Genomic DNA, 14,031 nt, shown 5'->3' with positions numbered 1-14,031 from the left:
AACTTACTTGTCATAAAATTCGAAATGAAATAAGAAAATAATAGTTTACGTGTACATTAAGGGCCCGGCATGGCCAGGTGGGTTAACGCGTTCGACTCGTAATCTGAGGGTCGCAGACTCGAATCCCCATCGCACCATCGCTCGCCCTTTCAGCCGTGGGGGCGTTATAATATGACGTTGGTAAAAGAGTAGCCTAAGAGTTGGCGGTGGGTAGTGATGACTAGCTGCCTTCCCTCTAGTCATACACTACTAAATTAGGGACGGGTAGCGTAGTTAGCTCTCATGTAGCTTTGCGCGAAATACAAAAAACGAGCAAACGAACATATAGATTATTTAAATATACCTTAGTCTCAATGAATATCCATAAAATTCACAAACGTAGTTTTACCTCCTTTGCGTTGCATTAGATGGCGTGCATCGATCCCGTTATGGAAGTAATCTGATGGCATCTTTCATTCTTTTATTGGAATTAAAAGACCCATCACCTGACCCGAGAACATTTCTACACCACTAGAGGAATTTGTATTGTAAAAAATAATAATAAATAAAGATAAACGCGATCCGTCAGACCAAATCACACTCTTTTAATCACTCTTTATCCAGGTGGCGATTTAAATACTATCAAAACCTAATTTTTACTTTTTGCACCAGGGGTGTATGTGTTTTTTTTAATAGCAAAACCACATCGGGCTATCTACTGTGTATACCGAAAGGAATCGAACCACTGATTTTAGCGTTGTAAATCCGAAGACTTACCGCTGTCCTAGCGGGGATTTTTGCATCAGGGAATGATACAATGAGAAACAATCAAATCCTGACTAGTGTTAAATTACGGGGACGGTTTTACGTCTGTTGTTGTACATTATAAGCATTTCAAATCGTTTATGACCACAGTTTTTTGTTTATATTGAGTAGATTGCATTACCATTTCATTACTACTGTTGTGAGATATTAATGACAATTATTTTTGAACAACTAATCAAAGAAACTGTCTTTGATAAAATATGCTCCTAATAGCTTGCCACCCAGGATCGTGGGTGGCTTTTTATTAGGATTAAAGATCAAAGTAGGAAAATCGTGACGTCACTACTTCATTTTTATTTATTTTTTTTTATTTTTTTTTTTTTTTTTTATTTTTTATTTTTTTGAAAAGCGAATAATCTAAGCGTCCAACAGAGGGCTAATGATCAGCTACCGCGGAAGGTGCATGCATCAACGTGTGCATGTGTTCAGAATTTTTCTGTGCACAACACGTCTTTAAATATTAATATCTAACTCATTACAGTACTAGCAATGTTGTTTATTCAAGGAAACAGTAATACAGTGTATTCTGTATATGATTAAAATTGGTAAAAAAGATAAGCATGCACACACAAGTACAAACTCCTAGTGGAGACAGATTGACGCTTTCAGCCATTTTTTTCAAACCTTTTTCTGTGTTAGAATATTTCACACAAGGCTACCGAAGTGACATCTAAACTGATAAACTACGGGAAAGGCAATGATCACTAACTTATGGACTACTCTGGTGGATACTGAGATTTGACCATTACTCTAATAAATCATCCATGAACGGATCCAAAGTGCACAGCACGTTTCTGCGGCCACTCTCCAAGATCACTTTCTAGTTAAAAGAGTAAAATGCTCTTACAGACACATTAACCACACGTAGCTTAAACTAGAGAACTAGCTATAAAACTTCGAACAGCGTAACTCTACTAACAATATTATTTAAACGTATCCCCGTAATGATATTCAAAAGCATAAAAGAGCAACACATAACAGTTTGTATATAAGAGGAAGAAACGCAACAATTAGAGAGATCTTTCGTGAAGTTCACTTTCCTTCACCGGGCAAACTTGTCTTTTAACACTAATGGAGAAAAGTCCACTTAAACGCAACTTCAACTTCTGAACAGCGCGCCAACATTTTCAGTTTACTATATTTTGCCCGTCGTTTAAATTAATAAAATATATCATTTTTGAGCCCTTTATCTGAGCTTAATGTTAAGGTTAATGTAGATTAACCATTAACTTGCGGCACACGTAAACTTTTTCTTAGGTTATCCACATACCTTATCCAGGTACAAGAAGACATCGCTTAACAATCCCTACAGAATACATTCTGATTAATCATGAAGAAAGACATTGAAATGTAATAATACCAAGAAATTTCAATGAAAGGTATTACCACACTAACGACAGACAGTAAATCTAACTGGGTATCACGGGCCACTGTTTAACACAAACACATTTTATACGATTGCCTCTTGGAAAATGCGATAGTGCACAACGCAGTGAACGTAATATTATTTCCGTTCCCAGAATAAATGAATAACAAAATAGTAGACCAATCACTTCAGTATACATGAATTAACATATTTATTATGATGCATAAAATACCTGTGATTGAAACTTGTTATAGCGAGACTAGCGGAGTGGTTTGGTTACAGCAAAGCCACATCGGGCTATTTGCCTTGTCTACCGAGGGGAATGGAACCCCTTATTTTAGGGTTGTATATCCAAATACTTACCATTGTCCCACCGAGGGATGCGAACCTAAACATTAAGTTCTATATGTTGTTACATACTTTTTCCCGAGTATATTCTTAAAGAAGAAGAAAAAGATAGATCCATAAAATAAAAATATAACAATAGGAAGGGGATCTCTGATGTACCTCAGTGTATTAAAAAGTTATTCACATAATAAGGTTTGCTTGGGATGGCCAGGTGGGTTAAGGCGTTCGACTCGTAATCTCAGAGTCGCGGGTTCGAATCCCGGTCGCACCCAACATGCTTGCCCTATCAACCGTGGGGGCATTATAATGTGACGGTCAATCCCATTATTCGTTGGTAAAAGAGTAACCCAAGAATTAGCGGTGGGTGGTGATGACTAGCTGCCTTCCCTCTAGTCTTACACTGTTAAATTAGGGACGGCTAGTGCAAATAGCCCTCGAGTAGCTTTGCGCAAAATTCAAACAAACAAACAAACATTATAAGGTTTAACAATGTATGCAATTTAACCAGCTACATGAATTTACGTGTGAGTTTTTCGATTTACCCAAGTATTTTGGGAAAACATAAAAATCCATGCGCATTTATAATAATAAAATAATAGGCAAATTTGATTGCAAACTTAACCACACATGACGTATACAACAGAATCTTCAAATATAAGTTCCAAGAAATAATACATATCTTTATGTTTCTTTACGATCATGGTTCGGCATGGCCAGGTGGGTTAAATCATTCGACTCGTAATCTAAGGGTCGCGGGTTCGAATCTCCGTCGCACCAATCATGCACGCCCTTTCAGCCGTGGAGGCGTTATAATATTACGATCAATCCCACTATTCGTTGGTAAAAGAGTAACCCACGAGTTGGCGGTGATTGGTGATGACTAGCTGCCTTCCCTCTAGTCTTACACTACTAAATTAGGGACGGCTAGTGCAGATAGCCCTCGTGTAGATTTGCGCGAAATTCAAAAACAAAACTTTAATAATATTTCTTTTTGCCCCACCACTAGTACAGCAGTAAGTCTACGGATTTACAAGGCCAAAATCCGGGGTTCGATTCCCCTCAGTGGGATCAGCAGATAGCCCTATGTGGCTTTGCTATAAGAAAACACACACTCTTTACGTTCAACTCTAGCGCCCTAAATTCCGTACTTTTCTGTTTCCTCATTCTTAACTCTAGTGCCCTAACCTACATACCTTTACAGAATAAATCACCTAAACAAGTGTTGTGCCCTGTTATTAATGACACATTCAAGGTAAATGTTTAAAGCCAAAGAACTGCCCCAGCACCAGTGACACAAGGCAAAATAGGTTTTTCGTTAACGATGGTAGGCATAACAGAGATAGTCTGGTATGTTGCTTTACGCTTAGAAACCTGTAAGTACGGATAAGCTGTATTATCTTAGCTTCCATTGTAGGCAAATGATAATAATAATTTTCTTTGGGGATTTAAGTGGAGGTCACTGTTTCAAAAATTTTCGAAAACTTAACCAAATATTCAGGGGGATCAAATGGTACCTAAAGAGATGAGGACAGAAACAAACATTTCAATATGAAAGTTTTGTTAACAAGACCGATTATTAAAAAAAGAACAACTGCGTTGTTTTATCTTAATGGTGGTGTTTAGGGGAAGGAGTAGATAAAATGTAACAGCTGGAAACCTGTTATTGTAGTTGGGAAAATTATCTACCCAGGTGTTAAGACATTTCCTCAATGTTGTATATCTTATTATCACTTCTGGTGTATTTCGAAATAAATAAGAAATTGTTCTTTTTGGACATTTAACTTCCGTTTGCACCTTCTGACAATTAAAGCTGTGCTGACTACTGGTCAATTTCATACCTCAGATTTGTCATAACAATCATCTTTCATTATAAAATCTTGGTTCGTCTTATTTTAATGACAACTGAACGCTGTTGAAACTACAATTGTACAAAAATTATTCCAGGATTAATTAGGTCCTAAGACTAACAATAAGCGTGCACAGTATTTCAGCCTTTGTTAATTCGTAGAAACAATAATAATCATAAACAATAATCCAATACAGATAACTTTTAAAACTATCAATAGTCATATAGCGTGCAAAAATACAGGCTTGGTTTAGTTTCAATTTTGCGCAAAGCTACACGAGGGCTATCTGCGCTAGCCGTCCCTAATTTAGCAGTGTAAGACTAGAGAGAAGGCACCTAGTCACCACCATGCACCGCCAACTCTTGGGCTACTCTTTTACCAACGAATAGTGGGATTGACCGTCACATTATACAGCCCCTACGGTTGAAAGGGTGAGTATGTTTGGTGTGATGGGTATGCGAACCCGCGACCCTCAGATTACGAGTTGAGTGCTTTAATCACCTGGCCATACTGGGCCCAAAATATACAGGACAACACTTGGAAGTAACTATATATATAATATATATGGTGTCAACATTAGATGAAACAAAAATAATCATAGGTGATTTGCTAACATTGGATAACACTTGAAACTAAACATAATGATGTGTAGTTTGCCAACATTCGTTAAGACCTTATACTTGCTAAATATCAGGCACAAATTAATCCATGAGTTCATTTGTGAAGATTGGTATATTAAGAGATATAGAAGTAAAAGTTGATTATTAAGTAGTGAAGAAAAACACACTTTTATTTGTAATGTTGCAGTTACACGTTTTACTGAACACTAAACAGTTCAGTGACAACAGTATTTCATTTTCTTTACAGAACCAACAGAAATCAAAGGGAAAAAAAACACAATCTACACCCAGCTCTCCATCACGAGGGCGGGAACCTCAGTGTACCTGCATGACAGCAGAAAACCTCCACCGTGCACGAAATGGTCGTGTCCGATACACGGGAGGCGCTGCCACTTTACCACGGGCTCAATCACGAGCCGAGGGGGAGTCAAATGCGACTTATGATAGAGGACGTCTCTCATCACACCCTTCAACGACGTCTGTGTACGACAACGTGGGGTCGTCATCCTTGAAACGGGGGACAACAACTGCCAGTGTCCATGGCCAGTCAAAAACCACTAAAGGTGAGGCTAGTCAAAAATCTTCTCAAGCAAGCGATTCCCGCCTCACTTCGAACTCTCGCTCGAATCAAGCGCGAGCTCAATATGCCCAGTCTTCCCGGAATCAGCAAACAAAGAGTATTGACTGTAGTTCAATCTCTTTAGAACGACAAAGCTCAAACAAAACAGAAGAAATACAACCTTCCTCTCGCACAAAAAGTAAAAGTTCGAATGACGTCAACCAGCAGGCACAGGGTGGGGATTTGACTGACCTCAATCTCGACAGCAATACTCTCAAACGCATGCTACACCCTCTCCCATCCAAATCATCAGTACAGAGTTCCCCTGATCAAGATACCCAAACAACAAAGACAGCCAGTACCCGTGGGTCTAGAAAAGATGAAGGAGAGGAGTCACGTGTGCGCAGCGTGTCAGTTCCCCGTTGTCAAAGTAGCAAGTCAGCTGTTCGAGACAAATCCAATCGTTCTGAAACTGGAAGACGGCGTAGTCTTGAACGTACTATGTGTCTAGATCTCACAGATGGGGAACAGTCTCCTCCCTCAGACAACTTTCTATACGACAATCTGTGCTATGCCACAACCCCAAGTTCAAGCAACGAGAACAGTGATGCTCCCTACCTGAGTTCTGACGAAGGAGGTCAAACATCAGGGACTCAACAGGAAGCTCCAACGTCCCCAACCAGTAAACTCCTAATGGAATATGAAAAGCATTTAAGAAATGCATTAGCCCGAGGCCTAGATGCTGAGAGCTACAGCCTGCAGACTTTCGAAGCTCTTTTGTCTCACAGCATGGAGAATGTGGGTAAGTATTAACATGAAATTCAAGTGAAACAGGGAGAAGGTGGATATTACCAGTGTGTATATTCATAGCACTTGTACGTAGAATAAAAAAAAAGAAATATCTACTTGGAAAATAAGCTGTATCTTATAGTGAATAAAAATAACTAATATTTAATATAAAATGTACGGAAAACATAGAAAACAGAATGCTAGCAGCAATTATTTTAATAAAAATTATATCTAAAACAGGAAATGCAGCAAATGAGTATACCCCAAACAAAATACAATACAGAGGTTGAATACGTTATATTAAAACGATTTTCTAGCAACACCACGTCCTTACTGCTATTGTTACCACGTTTGACAATAGTGCTGTAGCGTAGTTTCGTTGCAAGAAGCTTTGAAGTAAGGATGTCATACCAAAGGCACACCAATTCTAGATCTTTGGTTTCCATAATCCATCTAATGTACAAAGAAAACGATTTCCTAATGCTTGTTTCAACAGTCAAACCACAAAGATATTCATTGGTGATGCCTTCTTATGGAAAATTCATGAATACTCGTTTTATTCTCCAAATGCTTGAGGTATGTCATGGTTTAACGGAAGGTATCACTGAAAGCCTTATCTTGGTGAATCCTTGTCGATTTAATTTTCAGCAGATATCCTTCTTGATTGTTTTGTACTTGAACAGAAATATGCGGATGGCATTTGCTACTGGCCATTTGGTTCTTGGATTCTCACCTGCTACAACCTCCACCAACCCATTGCTTACCACAGTTGAGGTATAATTTGTTGTAGGTCTTTTTCTGAATGACCCTGATATCTCAAACTGATCCATATTCCTTGGCTTTCTAATGTTACTAGGTACAAGGGATATCCCTTATTGGAAATTCTACAACCCCAATCTAAGCATATCTTTATGATTTAAGTGTTTTAATCAAATGTGCACAAACTAGGTTCATTGGACCGATTCCGTATCGGAGAAGGAACGTTGAGTATAATTTCGAATTTGCTAAAATCATCTAGACGAAATGTGGCAATCTTTTTTTAAAATGTACAATTCTACTGTACACAAAAATCTCAAGTTGTGTCAAGATATATTTGTGAATTGACGGCATTAATCTGATTCAGAGTCTAGGAAGCCGGAATACAAGTGATGTTCATGTGAAAGACAAGTGGGAGTCCTCAGAAGTCGTGGCTGTAATTAGATCTCACATCGGTCAAGAAATGGAGTTGTGAGCTAAACGTTTGTACTTGAAAAATAAAAACTAACTCAGAGCCATTCTATGATCCGCTGTGCAACGGCTAATAAGAATTACATTTGTCCATCTTACAATTTGCATATTGCATGTGCATAACTTCTAGAAATCTTAGATGCAAATGTAGAGGGTTTTCTCAGCGTATACTTCTCTATCAAAAAAAAAGTTGCTCAAACACTAACTTGGGTTAAAATGAATAGTTGATAACTCTGGCATTAAGGCATGTACGTAACAGCAATTTGAATAGCAGTACGCTGTAACAGTTCGTCGCATGCGCACTTTGACTCTAACTCATCCATATAGGTTTAATATTTTACGTCAGAAGGAGTTGTTACATACCCATCAAAAATCGATAAATATTTCAGTAACAATACAGTACCTAGAATTTTTTTTGTTAAACGCAAAGCTACAAGACGGGCTACCTGTGCTGTGCCCACCTCTATGACTGCATATCGGCTGTGATTGCTACGCAGTTTTCAGACTTGCATATTCAAAATCGTTTTAATAGAACTACTCAACGCTGTCCTTGTTAATATTCATATTTACAAAATTCGTGCAGTTAATTAAAAATAAGAGGTGGTGACAAACAGTGAGATGACAGTGTTCAAAACTGTAAAACAGTCTTTTCGTGAAACACTGCCCGTTTATAACTACCATGGCGAAGTTTTGGTAAGATATCTTATAGTAATTAATATTAACTAACATTAATATATGTATAACATTTTAATATATTAAATAAGTTTTACTGAAATTACATTACATTAACTTACTTTTATTACACTGCTAAAAACTTTGGTCCTGGCATAAGTATTTGCTCACCATGTACAAAGTAATAATAACAAAAGCAAATTTACCTTTTTACTGAGATAAACATTTAGGTAGCAACGTAACCTCACCTGTCTGCTAAACTTTAGAAAACTAATTAAACATCTAATGAAATCATTTACCATAACTGACAACGGAAAACTTGCAAACAGAACATTCTGCTCACTGACCAGCCAAACTTCTAATCTCGTAGCAACATAATTCAAAAAGAGTTTTAACATTATAACAACTTTCAACTAAGAAAACACCCGTAGCTTTCAATATATTTTAAAATGTAAAACTTTAATTTGTGAAGTTGGAAAAAGTGAAGCCTGAATGTTTTTAGCTGAATATAAGATAATGACATTTTATGACAGGTAAAGTTAATTAAACTCGTTTATCTAGAGAATGCTTGTTCACACCCAACCTTATTAATGACGAGAAGTACTTTTCAAGCATTTCCATTTCTGAAATTGGAATACTATTGTTGGTGTACTTGAAAAACTTTGGGGAAAAATTTAATCTGGCACTTTGATCGTGATTATTTCTTTGTGTTTGAATCTGAGATTTAAAAGCTGCTAAAGAAAATACTATTTCAATCTCATTTCTGTCTATTTTTCCATTTTACTCAGTTTTTTTAACAAATGTATATAAATTGGATTTAAATTCTTACTTTATTCTTAAACTTCGATAAATCATTTTTTTGTACATCAGAATATTGGAAAACAGGAATTTCTCTATTGTCTTATATTAGTTAAAAACAAATCGAATCATGACGATTGTACTACCAATGGCTACAGTTTGTTCATTCTTTATGTCCGTATCTTTGATTAACCCATGTATTTTGTGAGCTGACATTATATTTTATTCAAAATGTTCGTACGTTATGCGCAATCAATTTCGCTCTCTCTCGGTAGTTCATGGTACAGGTTTGTCGGTTTCAGTTACGTGCAAGTTGAATTGTTTCCGGTATACAAGCTTTATCGAAAATAGTCGTTTCGTAATGTGAATTACAAGTATAACGTGTTCCATTACGAGTAGTGAAATATTCAGTCTGTGTGTGTGTGTGTTTTCAAGTATTCTCTCTGCTAAGTATGTTTCATATTTTACATTACATACAACTACACAAAACTATTTTCAAAAGTTCGCAATTTCACTATCAATCAAGAAATAGTTTCTTCATTTCATGCTTTTTTTAGCAATATTATTCTTCATATGATCCTTCACTAAAACATAATAACACATGTCGAGAAGCATGATTTTTTAATATTGGTCGCAATCCTCATTTCCGTTTGTCAATCTATTTCCAGCTCCAACTCAATAAAGATTGAATTTTTAACATTACGTCTTTTCGATACAAATAATTCCATTCCTAATCCAAGTATCCTTTATTTTAACTTGCATGGGTTTTCTACTTAAGGCCCCCTAGTGGCTCAGCGGTGTACATCTGGGTTTACAACGCTAGAATCCTGGTTTCCATACCCACGGTGGGCAGAACATAGATAGCTCATTGTGTAACTTTGTTCTCAATTATAAAAAAAAACTCTACAAAAGTGAATTTGAACTGAATAGTCTAACTTTTGTGCTTCCGTTTGCGAAATATTTTATAAACTCAAGAAGTAAAGTAACTAAAGAAGTGCGAGAAACTTTTGAACTCTAGGCATATACATTATGATCAGTAGCAATGTTGGTTGATTATAAAACGCAAGTTTAAAATATTTGTTTTTCCACTGATAAAAAAGCCACAACTTTCCGAATTCAGTACATATCTCCTCGACAGGACAGAAAACTTGTAATGCTAAAATCCGCGTTTTGACATACGTAGATGGCACACCACAGGTTTCTTATCGAGTAGCTATATACTTAATAATAAACAAGAGAAACTTCGTCACTCATAATATACATAAATATATATAGATTTATTTTATAATACTTTTACGTTTGCTATTACAAAAACACGTAACTGTTTCAAATGAACGCAAGTATTTTTTTATTTTGTGATAAGTTGCTGGATTTTGCGTTTCCTACACATTCGTTCAAGTGAATTATGTTATTTTGGGTTTACACAATTATAAACCGCGAATTTATTTTGTTGAAGTATGCAAAAATTTCAATTATAATTTACAGGGAAATTAGTTTACATTTTTACGACATTTTAATATAATATAACCAGAAATTAATAATTGAAAATTTACTAAAATCAAACCAATTTTGTTATTTCGTTTGGTTGAGTGATGAGAACAAGATGTTTAACCTACAATCTTGTGACACCGGATTTTGTATAATAATAAATTATTGTAAATTCCTTAGCATACATGTATCATTTACAGACATAAATTATAAATATATCTATCACTTTAATGAATTTTCAGCTTTCATTCCACAAAAACAAAAACCTCTATTCAATGGTAACATTTCTTTTTGTATATTTTATTCAGCGTGTCGTTGAGAATTTAGCATTTTTAATAACTTAATTTTATACATTTAAAATGTTGTTAATAAGCAACTGTGTTATTACTCCTTGATATTTATGTTCTCTATTTGTTTATATTGTTTCGCATTGTATGAATATAGTTTTTAGTATGTTTAATATATTTCACAGTGTCTTTACATTGTTTCATAGCATAAGAATGTAGTTACGTTGTTTCAAAGTATAACTATGTACTTACATTGTTTTACGGTCTAAGTGTGCAACACAATGAACATCTGTATTTAAATTTTTCATAGTGTAATTATGTCTACTTTCTTTACACCCAAAATTATTTGAATATCCTGAGAAATGTTTGTAATAACAGGTAATGGATTAATTCTAATTGGGTCATTAGCGTGTGAGATGTTTCCATCAAAATATGAGCACCTTAAATCACATTCTATAAACGATCAAGTTATTCAAGGTGGCTAAAGTGTCTGGCGAGTAACAGTGTTCGTTGTTATAAACAACATCAGGTTAACGAAACAGAAAACATCGTTGTGTAAGTCGATATAAATGTTCGGAACTTGGAACGATGCCAATATTTTTTTTAAAGTAATTTCTTTTTCAGATTTAGTGTTGGTTAACATTTTGTTTTTGATTTCGTGTTCTGAGTTAAGTTATCAATTTCTCCTTACCTCTTATCTAAATATTAATTTAATATGTTAAACATGGGAAATGTGTGTAAGCCACATGCTGTTGTTGTCATTTGTAAGTAAGCACAGCTACACAATGGGCTATCTTTGCTCTGCCCATCATGGGTATCGAAACTCGGCTTCTAACGTTGTAAGTTCGCAAGCATTCCGCTGTGCCCCCCCCCCCGTGGATATTTAGATTATGTGAAAAACTTGCATTTTGTTTCTACATTTCAGAAAAGGCCCAGCATGGCCAGGTGGTTAAGGCACTCGACTCGTAATCTGAGGGTCGCGGGTTCGTACCCCCCGTCACACCAAACATGCCCGTCCTTTTAGCCGTGGGGTAGTTATAACGTTACAGTCAATCCCAAGAGTTGGCGGTGGGTGGTGATGACTAACTGCCTTCCCTCTAGTCTTACACTGCTACATTAGGGACGGCTGGCACAGATAGCCCACGTGTAGTTGTGCGCGAAATTAAAAACAAACCAAACTATTTCAGAAAAAAACAAAACATTGATGAATATCTGCATGTTATAACATTTTTTTAATAGATTTAAACTTATTTAACACTATGATAATACAACATAAGTATAAAAAGCCGAATGTTAACAATATGCCATGTGGCTGAAAGATATATTTTATTATTAAAACGTTGTACGAGGGCTGTTAAAAAAATACGCGGACTGACGTCATAAAACAAAATGTACTTTATTTAGAAGTTACAGGTCTGGGACCCCTTCAAAGTACTCTCCTCCCCAACGCACACACTTATCCCAACGGTGTTTCCACTTGTTGAAACAGTCCTGGTACGCTTCTTTTGTAATGTCCTCCAGCTCCTTCGTCGCATTTGCCTTAATCTCGGGAATCGTCTCAAATCTTCTTCCTTTCAAGGGTCTTTTGAGTTTGGGGAACAAGAAAAAAATCGCAAGGAGCAAGCTTCAGGTGAGTAGGGGGGGGGGAAGAACAGTGATCGAGTGTTTGGCCAAAAACTCACGAGTTCTAAGAGCTGAATTGGCACAAACTTTGCAGCAACGCGGTGCATCTTCAATTTTTCGGTCAAAATCTCGTAACAAGATCCAACTGATATCCCACACTCTTCAGCAAGCTCCCTGACAGTCAGACGTCGATTTTCCCGCACCAGGGTGTTGATTTTGTCGACGTGTGGGTCGTCAGTTGACGTGGAAGGACGTCCAGGACGCTCATCATCTTCAATGGACTGTCGATCATCCTTAAAACGTTCATGCCACTTGAAACATGCCGTACGCTTCACAGCAACATCACCGTAAGCCGTGTTAAGCATAGCAAAAGTTTCAGTCGCAGATTTTCCAAGTTTAACACAAAATTTCACAGCAAGTCGTTGCTCCTTCAGGTCATTCATTCTGAAATCCGCCAAACGAAAAAATCGCACTTCACTTAAAACCGCGTAGCTAATACACAAATGAAGATATCTGCAATCGGGAAATGGCGTCGTAATCAGCTGATCTGTGAGAACCTAGCGACACCAAGCGAATTCCCCTGGAACCAACTGGAGCCGCGCAATTCAAACAGTCTGCGTATTTTTTGAACAGACCTCGTATTTTATTTGTACTAGAAGCAGTGCAGCATAACCTTTTATTAGTGGACTCTTAGGTTGATGTTGCTATCGGATTTCATTGTGAGTTACTTTAGACACGCTGAAAGGTTTGATACATATACAGCTTTAAGTAAAATGTGTAATGTCAGATACATATTAAGAAGACGAAAACCCGTCAATTGCTAGTATATGCCGTATTTTATTGAACTGTGCATTTATATAATTGACGTTTTTCAATCAATTCTCTTTTATTATAACTAATATCGCCCCCTCTATAGGTGGAAAGATGTAATATTTTTACACAGAAAATGAAGGATTTCATTTTACACTTTCGTTTCCTGATGTAACTGTAAGAAGCTGTATGAATGTTGTTTATTTTCGTTTTGAGCAACCAAGCAGTATTATTAGCCGGTAAAAATGGATTAACATAGAAACGTTATATATAAATTAAAATATAATATTTCAATAGATGGAACAATTTTTGAATCAAAACGTCCTTACAAGCTGACATTGTATTGGAAGATAAACTCTAAATATTCACCAAGCAGTTACTTTATTTTAAATTTTGGAGAACTGTAATAGTTGCGAATATTCGATGATAGTTATGCAGTGTTAAGTGGTAGTGACAATGTATGAATTAAGGCGTGCGACTCGTAATCTGAGGGTTGATAAAAGAGTAGCCCAAGAGTTGGCGGTGGGTGGTGATGACTAGCTGTCTTCCCTCTAGTATTACACTACTAAATTAGGGACGGCTAGCACAGATAGCCCTCGTGTAGCTTTCCGCGAAATTCAAAAAACAAACAAACTTATGATGATATTAGGCGATTCGCACTAGCTTTTGTCGCGGACGTGATTGGAGAATGCATGTGTCTCGCATGAGTTCATTAAAAGATGCTTCGATATAATTGAGGATGATATTGAGACAGAATGACAAACGAGATGACTGGAATTAATTTTCTTTCTTA

General features: G+C 36.5%; 1 protein-coding gene across 1 annotated transcript in view; it reads left to right on the top strand.

Annotated features, from left to right (window-relative positions):
• The window catches only part of LOC143223485 (protein still life, isoform SIF type 1-like), a 422,725-nt gene that overhangs the window by 218,498 nt on the left and 190,196 nt on the right, over window positions 1-14,031 (top strand). Inside the window, exon 9 of the mRNA XM_076451534.1 lies at window positions 5,233-6,346. Within this exon, the coding sequence (XP_076307649.1) occupies window positions 5,233-6,346 (1,114 nt within the window). The remainder of the gene's footprint in view (window positions 1-5,232; window positions 6,347-14,031) is intronic.

Source organism: Tachypleus tridentatus, chromosome 8, assembly GCF_004210375.1.
Source record: "Tachypleus tridentatus isolate NWPU-2018 chromosome 8, ASM421037v1, whole genome shotgun sequence".
Taxonomy (NCBI): Eukaryota; Metazoa; Arthropoda; class Merostomata; order Xiphosura; family Limulidae; genus Tachypleus; species Tachypleus tridentatus.
This window is presented reverse-complemented; position numbering and strand designations above follow the sequence as displayed.